This window comes from Ursus americanus, chromosome 8 (assembly GCF_024610735.1).
Source record: "Ursus americanus isolate L20-20 chromosome 8, mUrsAme1.1.p, whole genome shotgun sequence".
NCBI classification, from domain to species: domain Eukaryota; kingdom Metazoa; phylum Chordata; class Mammalia; order Carnivora; family Ursidae; genus Ursus; species Ursus americanus.
The window spans coordinates 77901563-77922067 of record NC_142134.1 but is presented as its reverse complement, the minus strand read 5'-3'; the positions used below and the strand labels follow the sequence as shown (position 1 = coordinate 77922067).

The window sequence follows — 20505 nt, the reverse complement described above, 5'->3', positions numbered from 1 at the left end:
TGTCTTACAAGTTATAAAGTTCTAAATACATTCAAACTCTTTATTTCAATAATCACACTTGGAATTTATACTAAAGAAATAACTCAAGAGGACACAATTAATTGTAATGCCCCAAGATGTGCCTACATATTCTGCTTACAGTCCTTGGCTGACTCTCAACATGAGCATGAATGGAATGGGACTCCAAGGAACCCAGTGAAACAACAGGTGAAAAACTGGAAGAAATGAGCAGACATTTCAGAAGCTTTCCAGAGTTGGGGACACAAAGTTTGAAGTTCAAGTTAAGTCCACTAAGAGTAAGTATCAAGTCCCAGAAACAAAAGCTATATATACTCTAGAATGAAAAGTAAAACCAAAAGATACCCATCCTAACACAACTTAAAATCAAAACTCTGAAGATCAAAATGAACGGTCATCAATTTATTATCCTGATGGAACAAAACTCACACTCTTCAGAAGAAGTAACCAAGTGGAAATCCTAGAACTGAAAAATAAAAATAAAAAATTGAAATATAAAATTAATTGAATAAAATGGTGTATTCATAAAACCTTCTAAAATAATAATGCTAGCTAATATTTATTGTGCCTGGTATGTGTTTAGTGCTTTACATGTATCATCTTCTACAATGTACCATCTACAATGCCTAGCATATAAAGAAAATTATTAGGTATGTAAGGAAACAAGAGAATCAGTCCCATGGTCTAAAAAACAATGTCCATAGAAATGGATACACACAAATAAAATCTTGAAATTGGCAGAATTATTAAAGAATTTGTAAGGGAAAAAACGAATATGGAAGACAAACACATGAGGAACTTCAGGAGAAAGATGGAAAATTTGGGAAAGCAAATGAAGATCCTAGAACTGAAAAATACAATATCTTAAATTCTCAAATTCATTTAACAGAAAGAGTAGACTGCATAATGCAGAAGAAAGAGTCGGCAAACTTGAAGACACAGCAATGGAAAAATATCCAAACTGAAACAAAGTGAGAAAATATATTTAATACACATACAGAGAGAAAAATGAACAAAGTCCCCAACCATCTGTGGAATGCTATCAAGTGGTATGATATGCATGTTATTCGAGTGCTGGAAAAGAGAAAGAAAGAGAAAAATAGAGAAAAATATTGGACAAAAGTTTTCCAAATTTTATTTAAAACATTAATCCACAATCCAACAGGCTCTGTGAAACCTACACAGAATAAATACAAAGAAAATTACCTCTTGGCACATCATAGGTAAACTATGAAAGTCAAAAATAAAGAAAAATTGTCAAAGCAATCAGAGATAAAAAAAAAAAAGCACATTACATACAGAACAATGATTTGAATGATGCCTGTCTTCTCATCAGAAACAAGAACCAAGAAGATAATGGAATGATAACTTTAAAGTGCTAAAAAAACTATCAACTTAGAATTGTGTCTAATGAAAATACCTTTCAAAAATGAAGGTGAAATAGAGACATTTTAGTTAAATAAAAGTAAAAATGAATTGTTGTTAGAAGACCTGAATTACCACAGGGGTAAAGGCAAATTTTTAAGCAGAAAGGAAATGACATAAGGTAAAACTCTGATCTACAAGGAGTAATCAAGAACACTGAAAACAGTATACATCTGGGCAAACATAAAATATTTTTTCTTTTTTTGAAAGACAATTGATATTTAAAGAAAAATAATAACCATGTACAATAGATTCTTCATATGTAGAAATAAAAGCATATTATAAAACAGGTCAAAAACGGGAAAATGGAATTATACTCTTGTAAGACTTGAACATTATATATGAAGTGATATAATATTAATTCAAATTAGGCTGTGATAAGAACACACTAGATGAACAAAAAATAAGGAAAAAAACAGCAAAACGCAGGGGGGACAAATAAATAGCAAGGTGACAGAACTAAACCCAAACTTATCAAAAATTATATTAAACATAAATGAACTAAATACTCCAACTAAAAGACAGATTTTTCAGAGAAAACAAAAGGAAGATTCAACCATAAGCTGTGTAAATTGATGCTTAAATTCAAAGATAGAGAAAACTGAAATTGAAAGTGAAAGGATAGAAAAAGATGTACAACACACACACACTAAAGCATTAAAAAGTGGGGTGACTATATTAATCACAACCATGCAGAATTCAAAACAAGCCATACTTCCAAAGAAAAAGATTATTTCATAATGATAAATGCATCATCTCATCAAAATAATCCTCGATGTGCATATAACTATTAACATATTTCAAAAGTCATACACACTGACAAAACTACAGAGAATAGAAAAATTCACAATCATGTATAGAGATGTTAACACTCTTCTCTCAGTAATCTTTCTTTTTTCTAAAAAAGCAACACTTATTAAGGATATGAGATCTGAACGTCTCTAAGTGACACTTATAGAACACTGCAGCAAGCACTATAGGTTACATATCCTTTTCAAGAATATATGGCAAGTTAGCCAAAATATGTCAAATGCCAACACATAATAAGTAAGTCTCAATAAATTCCTAAAGACTGAAAATAAATGGAACTGGGAGTGGGAGCCTCAGACAAAGGAGAGAGGTGAGTCTCTGTGGACTCCTGCTCTAGTTTTCTCAGTGTCTTGGTGTTGAAATGGTGGGCTTGGAAGATGGAAATACAGGTACAGGAACAGGAGGACTATAGGTCAGAGGGCAGGTGTGATGTGCAAATAAGAGAAAAGACAAGGATGACTCTAATGTCTTGGCCTGAGCAACTGGAAGAATGGAACTGCTATTTGCTGAAGTTGGGAAGACAGGAAGGAGCAGATTTGGGGAGGGGGCAGAGAAGCAAGAGCTCAACTGAGAAGCACTAAGAGTAAGGGTCCTACTAGATATCCATGTACAACCTTTGAGTTGGGTTGGCAATTGAAAATTTAAGTCTGCAAGGTGGAGCCTGAGCCTAGGGGGAAAATGAGGTAGTTGTCAGCAGATAATATACTGGTGGTATTTTAAATAGTATTTCTTCCACCCCATCTCAAACAACCTCATATTTGAGACCCTCTGCCCTATTGGCCTCAACCAGAAATCTGTATCAAAATCTAACACAATGTGGGGGCACCTGGGTGGCTCAGTCGTTGAGCATCTGCCTTCAGCTCAGGTCATGATCCCAGGGTCCTGGGATTGAGCCCCATGTCAGTCTGTGTGCTCAGTAGACAGTTTGTTGAGTTTCTCTCTCTCTGCCCCTTCCCCTGCTCATGCTCTTTCTCTCTCTCTCAAATAAATAAATAAATCTTAAAAAAACAAAGAAACAAAGAAAAATAATCCTAAATCATAGTTTTCTTTCTCTTCCCACCCACCATGCCCCAGAAATTAAAGGGATTGGCAAATAATAGCTCTGAAAGATTTATAACCTCAGTTTAAGACCATGATACCTAGGAAAGAACAGAAACATTTGTTATTTTCTGGAAGAAATAAAATGCCAATGCAAATTACTTTCAAATGTAAATCCAAAGCAAGCATAATTCTGGTTTAACGCACGAAAGGTGTGTTCCACTAAACTCCCTTTGATTCTCCAGGAAGATTGATGGAGTAATTATACTCTGGAGAGGAGGGTTAAGAAGCTGTGTTGGAACTTATTAAATACGACATGCAGCGACTTTTCGATTTTGTTTAAAAAGTATGCTTAAAAATAATTACATTTTAAATGGAATTCATAAATTTCTTATATCACTTAAGTGAACTGCAGAAAACCCTGCCGCACCATGATTTTGTTGAATTTGATAAGCTGTATCACCTCTAAGTAGGAACTCACTGGCATTTTCCACAGGGTGATGGGACTGGAAGATCTGTAAAGCATCTTTAGTTGTAGTTTTGTTTACGTGTACATCAATATATAGTGATTAAAGTAACTATCTATATTTGTGCAAATATATTCCACTGTGGACATTTATGATCCTCCTCCCTTTCTTGTAGATTTTTACGCCTTCGTAGTCAACAGTTTCTCCCCCTGCCAACCCATTCTGTGTTCTGCAGGTATCGTGATCGTTCTAAAATGAAAACCGGTCACATCACCCCCCAGATTAAGCTTTAGTGTCTCTTCATCTTCTACTAACAAGGCCAGCTTCATGGAAGTGCAACCTGAGCTGTCATACAGAGCTCTGTGCTCAGAAGGGCCTTGCACTTGGTTCAACACCCAGGGGTTGCTTTTATCCCTGAAATGTTGCTCCCTAAGAGATTATACTGACACATGTGCATGTGCAGAGGCTATGCGCCCAACGTGTGCAGCCCCCACTCATCTGTAATGTTCCACAAGCACAGAATTCTGGTAGAACCACAATGTGTGCACGTTCAGCAAGACCCAGGCAGACGAGCTTTGTCTACACCTCAGTAATGAAGAGCAGTGACATTCTAGGGAGCACGAGGGACCAAGGAACCCTAAGATACCCTCTTCCCTGAGTCACATGTGAGCTAATCACAGATGCTGAATTGAAGACACAGAAAGGAAGGAAAAGATGGGACAACCAACCAAAGCTCCTTTTCCTCTCTCTGTCTCCTCCTCATTAGTAAGCTGAAGGTAGAGAGCACTGGCACATCGTGCACATATCAAGGAGAGAAATTAAAACAGTTGAGTTCATTTTGCACAGCGTTTCCTCTGGTCTGGTAAGAACAACATACGTATGCATGTATGTGCTTTGAACTATGAATTGTGTAGTTCCGGCAATTCCGCGCATGAGTTAAGTGCTCTTGTATTTGCATTTAAAACCAGCATTGCACAGTATTCTTTCTGTGATAATTTAAAATTCTAAATACCGTTTGCCTAGAATGCTATTAAATAGCAAATTAAAAAAAAAAAACACGACAAACCAAGAGAGAGAGACGACCATGGACGAAAGGAAAAAGCTTTATATTTTTGTACCTTTAATGGCAGTTTTATGGTTCTTGCACAAGGGAACCCCCATTTTTCTTCCATGCTGAGTCCCACAAATTAGGTAGACAGCCCTGCTAAGAATAGAAGTCAAATTCCTCAGTGTTACCGACCTGTGCATATTGTATCCCCCCAAAATTCATATACTGGAACCCTGACCCTCAATGGGGTAGTATTTGGAGGTGGAGCCTTTGGGAGGTAATCAGGGGGAAATGAGGTCATGAACATGGGACCCCTGGGATGGGATCAGTGTCCTTAGAAGAGGAAGAGAAAAGAGGTCCCCCTGGTCTCCACCACATGAAGATATACCAAGAAAATAGCTGTCTGCAAACCCAAAGTGAACTCTCATCAACACCTTGATCCGGGACTTTCCACCTCCAGAAGCGTGAGAAATAAACGTCTGTTGTTTAAGCCCCCGGTGTGGGGTATTTGTTGCAACGGCCTGAGATGAGATACATAGTGCGACATTCTAGACTCTTGAACGCCTGGTGCTAGCCTTAGTGGAGCTGGCCTTAGACTTCAGTCCCATTTCTAAGGCTGCCTCCTCGCTCCCCCATCATACCTGCTCCCTATTAACTCTGGGGTACTGAACACCTTCCAGTTCCCTCTGCCCACCTTGCCTCTGTACATGTAGCCCCTTCTGCCCGGAAGGGCCCTTTCCCGCACCATCTTCCTAGTTTCCTTCCTCCCCACATTACGTCCCCTTGGCTGTTACCTGTCCTTTGTTCAGGATGGGTTTCTGGAAACACTCCCCAGACCTGGTTTGGGGCACTGAAGTTACCGTATAATGGTAAAATTAGGTGTATTTGTTTCCCGGGGCCGTCATGACAAGCACCCCAGATGGGGGGGGGGGGAGCTCAAAACAACATAAAGGTATCCCCTCACAGTTCTGGAGGCTGCAAGTCTAACAGCGAGGTGCCCGCAGGGTTGGTTTCTTCAGCAGTGGTGAGGGGACATCTCTTCCATGGCTCTCTCCTAGTTTCGAGGGGACTGCCTGCAATTTTCGGTCCTCCTTGGCTCGCAGGTGCATGACTGAATGTCCCAATCTCTGTCTTCATGTTCACATGGCATTCTCCTCGTGTGCGTGTCTGCCTTTGTGCCCCCATTTCCCCTTTTTATAAGAACACAGTTCTACTGCATGAGGGTCCACACTAGTGGCCTCATCCTTACTTCATTGCATCTCTGTCTCCAAATAAGCTCACATTCTGAGGTACTGGGGGTTAGGCTTCCTTACTTATTCTGGGGGACTCGATTCCATCCACACCACAAGGCATCCAGAAATCTTCTTCTTCTTTCCCCTCAAACACCTAAGAGGACAGACATTTTCTAAAAGACAGGGGCCCAATATCTAATGCTCCCTAAAACCCCGCTCCAGGCCCCAGCCCTCTGTAGGGATTTAGCAAACACAAGATTTGAAAGGTGGCTTCATCCACATCAATGACACTGACCACCAGCAAAAGGACACCTGCTCCCTGGTCACTGTTCCACACGATTTGGCCAGAGTCGGGCTGCTGAACACAGGCCTTGCCCTTAAACTGACAGATGTAATAAGGACTCGGGCAAGGAAGTTTTGAGGGCAGAGTCTGTCAGGACTGGCTGTTTCCTAGGAGAATGGAAATGGGAAGGACCCTCTTGACAGCAGTGCCTGGCAGTCAGCAGGGACAAAGTCAGAACGCTTCCTTTTTTGGGCTCAAGAAACAGTGGCTCTCACCTGACGTCCCTATGCTCACATGACAGACCTTACACTGCTGGGTGCTGACATCACTTCACTCCGTTCCCATGGCAACCGTGTAGTCCTATCCCCATTCTTGAGAGGAAGAAACTAAGGCTTAGGGAGGTGAAGTCACTGGCCCACAGTTACACAGACAATACACAGAAAAATCAGGATCTCACCTTGTGGAACCCCCAAATCTCTGCTCTTAACCGCCATGCAGTGACCTCCTTGAGTCACAAAATGTAACCTTACTTAATGAACTTTATATAGCACTTACTTTATTACGTGCCAGGCTGTGCAGTAAGCACATCACATAGAGTAACTCACTTACTCCGCCAAACGATTTACGAAGTAACGCCCATTTCCTCTCATTTTACAGAAGAGGAAACCAGGAGTCAGGGAGGAAAAGAAACTTACTGGAGGCCACTCTGCGAGTAGGTGGCAGAGCCAGCATGGGGCTCCAGGGAGTCTGACCCCGGGTCTGTGCTCTTAACCATTCTGCTAGGTAAGGGGCCTTCCTGCTGGAAGACTCCATGAGGAAGCCGGGCAGGGGACCTGGGGGATCCCAGAGACACACAGGCCCAGAGGCCCACACTCATCTTTAAGGGGAGCTGACTGCAAGAGCATCAGGCTGCACTCCAGCGTGGGAGCCGGAGCATGGTGCACGTACGTCCTCAGGGGCCTGCTGTTACCTTCCCAGCACCTGAGCCGGGCAGGCCCTGCTGTTCATCACTACAAATCCATTCATAAACAGCCACGGAGCAAGTCAAAGCGAAGGGTCTACAAAAGACACACACAGCCACTCTGAGCATCCCTGTTTTGCATCCACCTTCCCTAACTTCATCTCGTTCCTATTTATAGACGTCTTAATCCATTTCCAATTGAAGCAAGAATCATGAAGTTCCTCGGTAGAAGGTTCTGTTAAAGTAAAACCAGGCAGGATAAAAAACAGTATTAAATAAATAACAACAGGGGTATATAGGGCTGTGGTAGGAAATATTTCCCCAGAGGGGATGCCAGTGATGGAGCTGGGGAAAGACGGGTAGGAGGGAAAGAGCTTTCCAGTTACCCAGAAAGAAGTGGGACCAGTGCCGCAAGGTTACCACCTGACACTGAGTGACCCTTTCCGAGCCACAATATCGCCCGCTAACCATACCTTCCTCACACAGCACTGTTCTTCAGACACTGGGAGGGAACCTGTTACCTTTCGTAAGTTGCACAGTGATTTTTCTCTGTGTTTTCTGAAAACTGCTCAAGGACAAGCAGCTATGAGGACAGACATTTTGTAAAGCAGAGGGACCCAGACTAGACAGTACAAGAGCCAGGGGCCCCGTGCTCATGCAAACTCCAGTCTCACGGGGGAGACAGACACCAATGAAGTATTCACGTGAATAAATGTAGAATTAGCACTGTGATAAATGCAATGAAGGAGTATGCGGTAATGTGCGGGTGGCCTTGACCCAGCCTGGGAATCAGACAAGGGACTCTGGAGAAGGATGAGCAGGAGATGACCAAGCTGAGTGGGGTGGAGTGGGGGAGCATGTCAGGCAGAGACATCAACACGTGGTAGGGCCCTGGGGCAGGGTGGCATGAAACCTGCCAGAAACTGAAAGGATGTCCTGTGGTCCAAGAGTATAAACAGCAGCACTGAGCACAAGCAGAAGGAAGGTTGCTAACTGCATGGGACCGTCACACAGTCACAGTGAGCCGGGGTTTGAGCCATGAACTTGAAGCGCGCAGAGTGATTTAACTCATGAGTGAGGGAGAACGTGGGATGGGATGGGAGAAGTGGACAGGTTCCTGCCCCCGCAGGGCCTTGGGGACCATATCACAGTCTGAATCTTTAGCCCGAGAGCCACTCACGAGTGCTGAGCACAGGACTACCACCATTGCTGTGACTTTGGTCATGAGTCTGGGTGGGAGGCTGCCTGGGAGGCCCCCTGAGGGGCGATGCTTGAGTGGAGGAGGCAGCCGTGTGGCCGGAAAGACGGGGCAGCTTTGGGAGAGATTTGGGAGGTAAAATCAACACAGCCAGGTGCCTAACTGAACTTGTGGGGGGAAGGCAGATGGAAGTGTTGAGGAAAACCCGAGATATTTTGGCCTCTGCAACTGGAGAGATGCTAAGCTGGGAGACTCTGGAAGCACGTGAGTTTGATTGACATTATTTTGGGCTTTGGGGTTTTTTTATTTGTCTGTTTGTTTATACATATTATTTTACTTATTTGAGAGAGAGAGACAGAGATTGCACTGGGGGAGGAGTAGAAGAGAAGACGAGAGACAAGCAGACTCCCAGCTGAGCACAAAGCCCGACGTGGGGCTCGATCTCATGACCCTGAGATCATGACCTGAGCCGAAATCAAGAGTCCAACGCTTAACCGACTGAGGCACCCAGGTTCCCTGAAACTATTCTGAATTTGAGGTATTCTTTTGAGACATCCAAGTGGAATTACATATAGAAACACAGGTTTGGAGTCCAGAGAAGTAGGAATGAAGGAAATAAATTACTGAGTGTTAAAAGAAAGAAACAGGCACCAGTTATTAACGTATCGTCCCTCAGCCCCGATCCACTGCTTCCTGATGCTGGGGCAGGACTTCGCAGACAATTCTGCGTTGCCAGCCGGCTTCACGCTAGGCACTGCCAACAGAGGGCGCAAGAGAGGCAGCACTGCCGGACCAGCGTGGGAAGGGACTTCCCTTCTTAGACCTGGTTGTCCACCTGTCAGCTGGCAGGTGTGCAGGGAGCCCGGCGACCCTCCCCTCAGTGGCCCTCATGGGTGAGCTGCACCCTCCGGAAAGTTCTTCTGCCCCCAGTAGGCTGCCTGTTCCTCTAGCCCCCGCGCCCTCTCCAAAGAGATCTGAAAGGCAGCCTGGCAGGACAGGGGGGACCTCTTCCAGCTCTTGAGTGCCTTCCTTGCTCCCTGAGCCTCAGCCCTGCCAGGAGCAGCCCTTCTGCTGAAGCTGCTACTCCGGTACTCCTGGAGCCCTCTCGGACTCCTTTTCACAGTTAGCCTTTTCACGAGACGAATTCTTTGTATGACATGTTCCCTTTCTGAACACCGGTGTGGCTTCGGTCTCCTGACTGCACCCGGACAGATGTGGGGTGACTGGGCATACAGGGGTGACAAGATCAGCGGGGATACAGGACAGAGGGCTGAGCAAGAGGCCCAAGGGCTGAGTTTTGTGGCACTCCAAGATTTACCGCAAGGGAGAGGAAGCCCCTTTGTTTTCTGCGTGGGATTATTCCTCTGGGGTGTCGGGACCCCCGCCACTCTTTCTAGAACAGTTTCTCCAACTCCATCTGCAATTGCTCCCAGCCCAGAGTTTAGACAACTGAGTACTGCTAAGAATATGTTGTTCCTTCCAAGTCTCTCAGGAAAATGCCTGAGTTCAGTTCTAGCTTACGCTGTTTGATCCTCCTAAAATACTAATCCTTTTTCTCTTAAGGCATTTAAACCCCTCCCTCAAGACTCAACATAAATCCTGTCTCCATCTTAACACCCTCTTCACTCCAGCTCATACCATGGGAAACCCATCTCCCCTCTCTCTACCTTCTGCTGTCCCATAAAACAGGGATTCTGTCTTACCCAGAAAGTAATGGAACCATCACCGCCTTCTCTCTCAGTAGGAAGAGAAGTGATATCCCGCATCGTGATAGGCAGGAGTCTGATATCCATTAATCTTTACAGGTTGACATGTGGGGCCATTTCTCAGGAGTTCTCTGTGCGACTAACTGGGAGCCACCGAGCTGCTGGCAGCCTCCAGTCTGCCCAAGCAAGTCCCCAGGGCGAAACGGAGGGACAACAGTTGAAAAGTCATTCTGGACTCAAATCCAAGGCACCTTCTCCAAACCCACTTTAGGGATGATAAGTGTGAACGTTCTGCATTTGTTTCTCAATAACCTCTGAACCGGGAGGAACGCAAGAAATCGACCCCACTAAGAGACTACTCTCATCTTTCATTCAACCAATAGCTGCTATGTGCCTTCACTGGCCCCGTTCCAAACCTTGCAGAGACAAAGGTGAGAAAGAAATGCTTGCTGCTCTTCTGAAGGTCTCAGTCTAGTGCAGAAAAGGGACATGTAGTCAACTGAGATGAGCCAGAGTGTTCCAAACCATGTCTCCAAGAACATGGTAAACCAGGGGCTGGTGTAGAACTTTCTGTTTATTTCACTCACCCTTCTTATCTTGATACCCCAGTACTCCTCGGGAAAATCCTTCCCAGACTTTCTGAGTCCACAGGCCTCCAGTGGTGCCAACTGCACCCCCAGGATCAGAGGGTGGGCGTGCCACCCAGCCTGGCCACGGGGACCATCATTTCTCCACAGTCATGGTGATCAGTCCAAGAATGCTGAACACTTAACCACGACTGATCAGAATGAACCCTGGGATTTTATTTCTGCAGCGACAATGCTCCATACTCAGAGCTGTAAGGCTCCGAGCCGCGAGGTCATAGGAACCCCATGATGACAGAGCAGCCTGGAGCCACACAGAGGAGAGCAGAGAATCCAAGGAGGCGGATTCCTGGTGACATTGCTGAGAACCTGGTTGAACCAGGAGATGCACATCTTCAGTCATTCATTTATTCATCTGTCCTTCAAAAGATACCTTATTGGGCATCTGATGTGTCCCAAGTATTCTTTTAGGCCTTGGGCACACAGCAGTGAATAAATCCCACCACATCCCCACCTTAAGGGAGCTTGTGACCACACAGGGGGGAAGAAAGACCATCACTAAGGAAATAAGTAAAATAAATAGTATGAGAGATGATGAGAATTGCTATGAAGGAAAGGAAGGCCAGGAAGGTGGGCTGGGCGTGCCATCGTAAGTAGGGGGGTCCGTGGAGGCCTCACAAGGAAGGTAGCATTTGCGTGAAGACACAGCAGAGGTGGGGGAGCGGGTCCTGGGGGAGAAGCCCTGCGGGAGGGAGCAGGTGCTAGGCCACAGTATGGGGCGCCCGTGTGTCTGAGGGAGGCAGGAGGGCTGGAGAAAGGAAGGAGATGGGGTCAGAGAGGCCAGGTCTGATGGGCATCTAAAGGGACTTCTGCTTTTATTCGTTGCAAGGGCAGAAGGAGAGGAGGTTAAGCAGGGACTGACATGCCCCACGCCCCCTTCTGCTGGTTCATTCTGGTGCTGCATTGAGGTGATGCTGGCGGGGGAGGGGGGCGGGGAGTAGAGCAAAAGCAAGGAGACCAGTTAGGGAGGCTATGATAATAATCTAAGCCGGAGATGTGACCACGGCTTGGACCAGGTAGTAGAGATGGAGGTGGTGAGAAGTGACTAGAGCCAATTAGTTCCCTTCAAAAGACCTCGTGTTGGTTAACTGAAGGGGGCTCATCTCCCACGCCATGCTGCCCCTCTTCTCAGATGCCGTCCACGTGAAATGCACCATCATTTTACGTACCACTGAGAGGGAAAGGCTGCCAATGAACCGACGACGTGGTTCTTTCCAGTCCCTTGGAAAAGCTCTTTTAGACCTATTTTATATAATGCTCGTGTGAACAGCGATGACCACATGCAAATCATAAAACTACATCACAAATACCACACTGGCCAAACTGCATCCCCACTTCAGAGATTTCCAACATGGAAAAATGAGCGCCTTAGAATCAATGACATACAATCGTTTCCACACACGTGTCTGACTTTATAGAGATGATTGACACATGTTTTAAGCTTATAAAATTCATACTGTTTTCTATGAGTGTTGAAAGGTAGAGATGGATCTTACTATTCATTTCTACTAAATCATCTCATACTGATTTATGGCTATTTTCTTCACCCCCCCCCAACCCCTGAGAAAGACAAATCAAAACACATTTTCAAATGAGGTCTAGATCTTAAAATCTACGGTTCACATCCTAGACTCCTGCACGGAATATGTGCATGCCCAATACAGGTATGAACACCGAGCCCCCAAACCCACATCCTTTACTTGGCACCTGTCCAGCCTCTACCTCTGTAGAGACTTGCATTGTAAAAGAAAAGTTTATTCCAGGCAATTCTGAGCTTTCTTGGAATATTTTTAGCTTCTACCTTATGCCCAAGCCACAACTGTAACAAGTACGGAAACCCCGGCATAACGTGACTGAGTTTGCCTAAAGTGCTAAAAAAGCTGAAGCAAAGTTGGGAGTGAAGCCTGCAGCACCGATGTCAGCCACTGTGTGAATCACAAATGACAGAGACACCCCAGGTTCAAAAGACGGTCTCCAGGTGAAGCATGACTGCACCGTTAAGGGGTGATTCTTTAATTGCCGTGGGTGTCTGAGTATTTCCAGAGGAAAGCAACTTTTGTTGCAGATTTGGTTAGACCAAGATGTTTTCATGTTCTGAGCTGCATGTCAAGTTACCTGGGCCAATAATAATACAGAAATAACACTTATTTTTCATGACCCTTAATGTATGATGCTCTAAAATGAAAATACCCAGAGCTGGTTATCAGGTTGTTAAATCGATACCCTCAAATGTGTGGAGGCAGCCGTGCCGTAAGTTTATAGGACATTGATAAAAAAAATTAAAAAAAAACCCTTTGGAAACATAATTTACAACAGGTTTCTGGAGTTCTAAAAAATATTCAATCCCTTGGATCCAATAATCCCTCCCCTTGCACTTTATTTTAAGGTACTTATTTATTTATTTATTTATTTATTTATTTATTTATTTGAGAGAGAGAGGGCACACAGACTCAAACACACACACACACGAGAGAGAGAGAGAGAGAGAAAGAGAGAGAGAGAGAATCCCAAGCAGGCTCCATGCCCAGCAGGGAGCCCAACGCCCTGCTTGATCTCACAACCCTGAGATCATGACCTGAGCTGAAATGAAGAGTCAGACACTTAACATGACAGCACCACCAGGTGCCCCAAGAATTCCTTTAAAAGAAGGGAAAAAATGTATGAAATTGTCAAGTAACTTATTTATAAAGATGGAATAATGAAAGTAGCCTCGATGTCTAACCATAAGAAAATATTTAAGTAAATGATAATAGTCCCATTTGATGGACTGTTACGGCCCATGAAACTATCGATTTGAAGACACCGTTGCAACCTAAGCCCCTTAAACACAATGCTACGAGAAAGAGCAGGAAGCGCGTACCTGCAGGAGGTGGATCCTCCTGCGAAAATGTCTAGACGTGGATAAGGACCGTGTGGGGGAAAAGCAAGAAACGTAAATGTATGGGGTGCCTGAGTGGCACAGCGGTTAAGCGTCTGCCTTCAGCTCAGGGCGTGATCCTGGCGTTATGGGATCGAGCCCCACATCAGGCTCCTCCGCTATGAGCCTGCTTCTTCCTCTCCCACTCCTCCTGCTTGTGTTCCCTCTCTCGCTGGCTGTCTCTGTCGAATAAATAAATAAAATCTTTAAAAAAAAAAAAAAAAAAAAAAGAAACGTAAATGTAATTTAGACATGAATTTGGAATGGGAGAGGATTTTGTTTTCATTCCCAGAGGTTGTATTGGGATGTGACTACCCAACAAATGCTTTTTGAAGATGGCATGTGAGATGATTATAGTGAACGACCAGATGCTGTCAGATACTATCTTCCTATCAAGGTCCATGCAGACAGCCCCGTGGGGTGGCGTGGCTCAGCCTGACCTGAGTGCTGGCTCACTCTGCATGGCCATATGCATCTGTGAGACTCACACTGCCCCTGGGCCTCCAGAGGCAGCACGGGGAACCCTGTTAGGTGCCCACCTCCGGAGTTCAACAGACCTGGGTGTGAGTCCCAGCTCATCCACACACAGGCTACGGGCTCTTCCTGGCGTCCCCGATTCAGTTACCTCTCCAGTACAACGCAGATTCTGAGACCTCCCCAGGCCGAGTTGTGATGATTCCCAATTAGGCATAAAAAGGAGCCCGTGCACTGTGTCAGGAAGTTAGTTGTTAATATTACCTGGATGCAAATTAAACTTCTGCCATCCGAATGCAGATGGGCTCGATACAGTTATACAACGCAAACTTTCAGCTGGGGGTTAGTATTAAATCACTTACAAACCAGACTTGTTTTTGCCCAGGTAGGTGTTTGCATCTTCAACCACCCACCAACTCTGGTGTGGGAGAGCATGTGCGTTCACTGGACCATGTCACCGCCCTGCTTAAAATTCTTCAGTGACTCCAGATGCCTATATGATCAAGTCCAAACACATGGCCACTTGGGGTTTTAAGGCTGGTCCAGCACTTGGGGTTCATCTCTGTGACTTCCAGCCTCACACTCCACACCGCAGGAGTACTAACCACCCCCAACAACGTCGCCAGTGAGCCCTGCTTACTCTTTACCATCTGCCTTTGCACATTCTGTTCCCTCCTTCTAACACACCCTTCCCCTTCTCTACCAGCCCCTCCTTACTGGTAACGCTTGCCATTTGCACAAGACTCAACACTAAGAGGAAGTCTTCTCTGCCCCAGGGTTAGCGACCCTCCTCTACATTACCAGAGTTCTCTGAGCTCCCTGCATTGTCCTCAGTATTTATCTGCTCTGGGAGTTCCCTGAGGGTTAGGATGTTTGCCTTCATCTTCTCCATATTCCTAGTGCCCAGCACAGGGGTGGGTGCAAAAAAAGATCATCAGTCAATGCCTGCAGACTAAATGAATCAACTGGTGGCCAATAAGAGTGCTTTACTTGCACAGGAAAACATAGGAGAGCTAGGCTGGCAAGTCAAACAGGTTAATGTTTCACCAGGCTGGAAGCCGGCAAAATGAGGCGAGTCCTAACCTTGTACTTCAAGAGCCCTGAAACAGGCAGTTAACCTTGGGTCCAGTCTGCTTTTGGAATGAGGAACAACAGCAGGAAAATCAAATGTTGGTTCCACCAGATATAACTATTTTGCCAATCAATATTTTAAAGCATATTTTCTGGGTTAAAGGATAGAGACAGTTGTCAACATAAAGGAGGCAACTTTCCTCTGCAAATGAAAGAAAGAAAAATGCTAAGAAAACTACCTGAAGTACGACCTTTGGTCCAGTTTAGAACCATGAACCCCTATAATTATTGGAGGCGATATGCACATATGTGCTTTCTTCTATGAAGGGAGCCCATGGTTTTCATGAAAGGCTCCCGTGATGGGCTCAGTGGTTGTCCCCTCCAAACTTCATGCGGAAGTTCTAACCTCCAGCGTGTCTACATTTGGAGATAGGGCCTTTATGGAGATAGATGTTAAGTGAGGTCGCAAGGGTGCGGCCTTGATCTGATAGGACTGGTGTTCATGTAGGAGAGGAAGAGACTCCAGACAGTTCTCTCCAGCTCCCCAAGCACACAGAGGAAACCAGGAAGAGAGCTCTCACCAGAAACCAGCCCTGACAGCACCGTGATCTTGTACTTCTGGCCCCTAGAACAGTGAGAAAACAAATCTCTGTTGTGGAGGCCACCAGCACCAACAAATTTGTTGTTTAAGCATCAGTGGCATTCTGTCATGACAGCCTGTGCAGACTAATACAGATCCCATCACCAAGACAGAGAGCAGAGTTTTGACTTGCTGCAAATAGAAGGTTTTTGACGCCAAGTCATGCTCTCCGCCTGTCAATGAGTATATATCTTCTCATAGGACCTGAGCAGCCTTGAATGTCATCTCGAAGGACAAAAGTGCTCCAAAGGGGACCAGCCTGTCCCAGAGCCACCCCAAGCAGGCTGTCAAATAGCAGAGCACACCTACAAACACTGATTTCAAGATCACTTTGACTTCCGTGGACAAGTTCAGTGTTAGTGTGAACTTGGCCAGGGACAAGTTCAGCTTCATGTGTCCAGACTCTTCCTGGGACACCCAAGGGCCTCCTTCACCTCCCTGCCTACCTCTCCTCTGTCCATGCCTGGCTCCCCACCTGCCTGTGCTCCAGACTAAAGAATGAGGAAGGCCTCCTGTCTCCGTGGGTGCCCAGGTGCCTGCACTGGCCCCACGCACCACCCTTATCACCATGGATGGTCATGGGTTATTCGGTGCCACTAGACAAGGAACTCCTTTAGGAAAGCACCAAATAGGGCTGACCCACTTAATTTACATTAACTGTCTTCACGTAGCCTTTTGAAAGGGGCTGTCTGGGCCAGCATGTGACTACCACCCGCAGCCCTGGCCATTCTAGAAACCATGATCCGTACCCACAAGCCTAGGCCTGGGCGGTGAGGAGAAGCACCCCCTCCAGGTGCTCCAGGGAAGACTGACCAACCCCCAAGCCAGCTCTGCTCCTTAGAAGCTGTGACCAGGCCACATCCCTTTCTTCAACTGCAGAATGGAACAACAGAAGCACCTACCTCATAGGGTTGCTGTGAGGACTGACAGAACACATGTAAAGCCCCCAACCTGTAAAGCCCCCTACTATGTGCCAGGCCCAGGCTAAGCGCCTTAGAACAGTGCCTGGAACAGTATGTGCTCAGTACATCCTAGCTCTTGTGTTGGGCATGGTGGAGACCGGAGACACCAAAGCATTAGGAAACCAAGCTTTTAAAGGCAGAGGTAATAGATAACCAACGATACTGTACTGAGTATCTTTCTAAGGCACTTTTCACATGGATTACCAGTGTGGTTAAGCCTCAAACAATCCCGCATCCTACGGTAGCACGTGGTATCATAATTCTCATCTCGTAAGTGAAGAAGCAAAGGTTTCAGAGAGGTTAAGCAAGTTGCCCAGGGCACACAGCGCTGCAAATGGCGTTTTGCCAGTTCAGACACGGAGCTCTACGGACTTGAGCCACAAGGAAGCCCAGCCCCGAAGCCCCTCCGCCAGGGAGGCTGCCACAAGCGGGACGCCTCCCTTGGAGTCACGGAGTTTGACCAAGAAAAGTTTCCCTAGGCTGTCCTGGGCGCAAGGAGCAGCGTGGAACCTGCCCGTGCACGAGACCAAGAGCGTCGTGGACGGACACACACACACACACACACACACGCACAGGCCGCCTCCCTGAGCCTCCGGCTCTGAAGGAGACCGGGGCTTGGGGAGCTGGAGCCGAGCAGCACCCGGACTTGCGTCCAAGGCAGCTCCTCCTTCCGCTCCCCAAGTGAAGGCTGGGCTGCACCCCCTGTCCGATTAGCGCGCCGGCCCGGAGGGGCAGCGGCGCACAAGCGGAACCAAGGCGGAAGCCCCGCGCCGCGCAGGGGGAAGGAGGGGTGCACCCCTCGCTCTTACCTTCCTCATTCTCGTCAAACACGGGGGGCTTGTGGGAGTGGTTCCCGCCCATATTCCGCCGTGGCGCCTGCCGCTGCTACATGCCCGACCGCGGGGAGCGGGCAGCGGGGAGCAGGGAGAGGGGAGCGAGGAGCCGGACGCGGGAGCAGGACGCGGGACGCGTGGCGAGCGCCCAGCCCAAGCTGCAGCCGCGCGCCAGCCGGAGGGGGCCGAGCGCCGCGCAGGGGCGGGACCGCGCCCGCCGCGCCCCCTCGTCCCGGCGCCCCCAGCTGCGCTCGCACGCCTGCCGCGCCCCCGCCGCCCCGCCCCGAAGCCCCGAGCTCCCGGCGCCGCCGGCCACCGAGCCGCGCTGCTCGCCGGCTGCAGCGGGCGGGGGACGGAAGGCTGCAAGGCGGGCGGAGGAGGAGGAGGGGAAGGAGGGAACGGGCGGGGGGCGAGCGCAGCCCAGGGGACGCCCAGAAGAGGGGCGCGGCGGGCCCCGGCTGGTGAGCGCAGCCGGCCGGTGGGGAATGCCGAACTGAGCGCAGGGTGGGCCCGGAGGAATGGCGATCCCGAAGTAGGGGCTCTTCCTACGCGCAGTAAGCGATTTGTGTGGGCCTACTATGTGCCAGGCCCAGGCTAAGCGCCTTATAAACACCGTGCTCCGTCACCTCTTAACAACCCAACCGTTAGAAAAATCATTGTTCCCCGTTTTAGAGTCAGGTAGCCTGAGCTTTGGAGGGAAAGGAGCTCTCAGTCCGCCCCGGCTGCGAAGGGAGCCCCCAGGAAGCCCCACTGGGCTTTATTTGGCATTCGGGCTGGTACACTGGCGGTGGTGTGTCTACCCATTCTCCAAAAGACGCCTTTCCTCTTTATGTTTTTCTAAATATTTAATGAATGAAAGTAAAGTGTAGGCCTTTTAGAGCCCCCTTCATTCTACATGGGGAAACTGAGGCCCCAAAGGGGTGTAGTTTGCCCCAAACCATTGTCCCTAGAAGAGGAGTGCCTGGACAAGTACCTCGGGATTCCCCAGAACTGTGTCTGATGGATGGGTCGGTTCGAATTTGGGTGCGCGGGTCCCCTGCAGCGGGAGCTGGGGAGCCCAGATCCGGGGAGGAGACGAGCCCGGGACCAGGGTGCTAAGTGCTGGGTACGATGGGTGCGCCTCGAGGCTCGTGGGTCGAGCACAGACCCTGGGAGACTCTCCCTGGGGGAGGTGCAGGTTACCCAAGAGGTGTGGTCCCGCACGAACAGCCCGACTGGCTTCGGGGAATCTTTGGCCACCTCCTGCCATCTGCTGGGCGCCTTAAGCCACTGTCTGTGCTTTGATAGAAAACATGGGTTCTTTTTGAGTGTCCCCATCTTCTTTCCCCCTCCCCTCATCCTTCCTTTTCTCTCCCTCTCTCTCTCTCTCAGGCATGCTGGGGGTCGGGGGATGTCTCTCTGTCTAGGACAGCAAAAAAACTCCCAGAGGCAAGGGGGAAAAGCTGAAAAGATGGAGCCAGCCCCATCCAGCACGATCCAGCTAGATTTAAGATTGGCCAAAGCTGCCAGGCCTTGGGGTGGGACAAGTTTCATTTTCACCTTGGAGTCCTTATCTGTGAAATGGGGAGATCGATAGTTACTCCCCAGGACTGCTTGGAGATTATGTCAGAAACTATTTACAGAGGCAGGTAGCAGTACTGGCGTGTAGTAAATGGTCAATAAATATTTCTTGCCTTTCGTTCTGCCAACAAGCACTGATTCAGTGCCCAGTCTACACTAGGCAACACACTGAACGCAGGAGAAAGAGACACAGCCTCTGTGTCCCTCAAGAGGCAGGGGGAGGAAATAGTCACAGGCCAGGGTTCTGGGCCCTGTTCTGCTCAAGGTTTATCCCACTTTTGCTACTCTCTAGCAGGTTAACTTGGGTAAATTACTTAACCCCTTCTGGCTTCAGTTTGTTCATCTGTAAAATGGGGGTAGGCGTAGTACTTCCCCCTTCTTAGGGTTATTATGGGGAATAAATGAATTGCTGTTAGTGCCTAAAACATAATAAGCAAAACAGAGGTGTTAGTTATCTCTGATAAGGAGCAATTGTGTACATTGTACTAACCACTCACAATTCTTCCTTCTCTTCCTATCGTTTCCTGCTTCTCTCACACTGCAGGTGTCAGCTTGGCCATAGGGCTTGCTTTGGCTGGTGGGATATGGGAGGAAGTGACAGCGCCCCAGGTCTGAGTGTGAGAAGGCCTTGAGATGGTGCACATTTCTGCTCTCTTGTGCTGTTGCTATCTACCATGAGAAGAGCTGGCCCTGGGATCCTCTGTTTCCAGAATGACAGATCCAAGGAATAGACCTGAACCCCACATGTATCCTAAAGCAGAGCACAGACTCATGACTAAGAAAAATATGTGTTTTTGTAAGGCCCTGAGATTTGGGTGTGAGGGCTGTTTGTTTCACAGCATCACAGACAGAGCTGATTAATATATATACTAACAGTCACACAGGCAAAGACTACGATTGGAGGTTTGTGTTGTGGAAGGGAGCCCAGGAGGCTGTGAGAACACAGCAGGCACTGGTTCCAACCCTGAGAGCCAGGGAAGGCAGAAGGACCCCCAAAGAGGAGTCAGAGCATCATTCCCTCCCCCCTCCCCTCCCTCCTTTGTCAAGTAAGCATTTTCTGAACTCTTCCGGTGGGCCGAGCCCTGGCTAGGTGCTGGAGATGGACCCAGCCATGGGTGAGACAGGGTCTGCTTTCCTGGAGCTGAAGTTTAGAAGTCTAGTGTGGGACAAGAACAAATGCAGAGTGGATCACACTTTGACGGGAGTGGATGCATAGAT

General features: G+C 47.6%; 1 protein-coding gene across 2 annotated transcripts in view; it reads right to left on the bottom strand.

Moving 5' to 3' along the window:
• The window catches only part of STK32B (serine/threonine kinase 32B), a 376131-nt gene extending 358213 nt beyond the window's left edge, over positions 1 to 17918 (bottom strand). The window contains exon 1 of one of the 2 annotated variants that reach the window (XM_087864285.1): positions 17704 to 17918. In XM_087864285.1, coding sequence (XP_087720411.1) covers positions 17704 to 17755 — 52 coding nt within the window. In that variant the 5' untranslated portion in view covers positions 17756 to 17918. The remainder of the gene's footprint in view (positions 1 to 17703) is intronic. The other variant, XM_045771467.2, reaches the window with a different exon arrangement.
• Positions 17919 to 20505: the final 2587 nt, after the last annotated feature.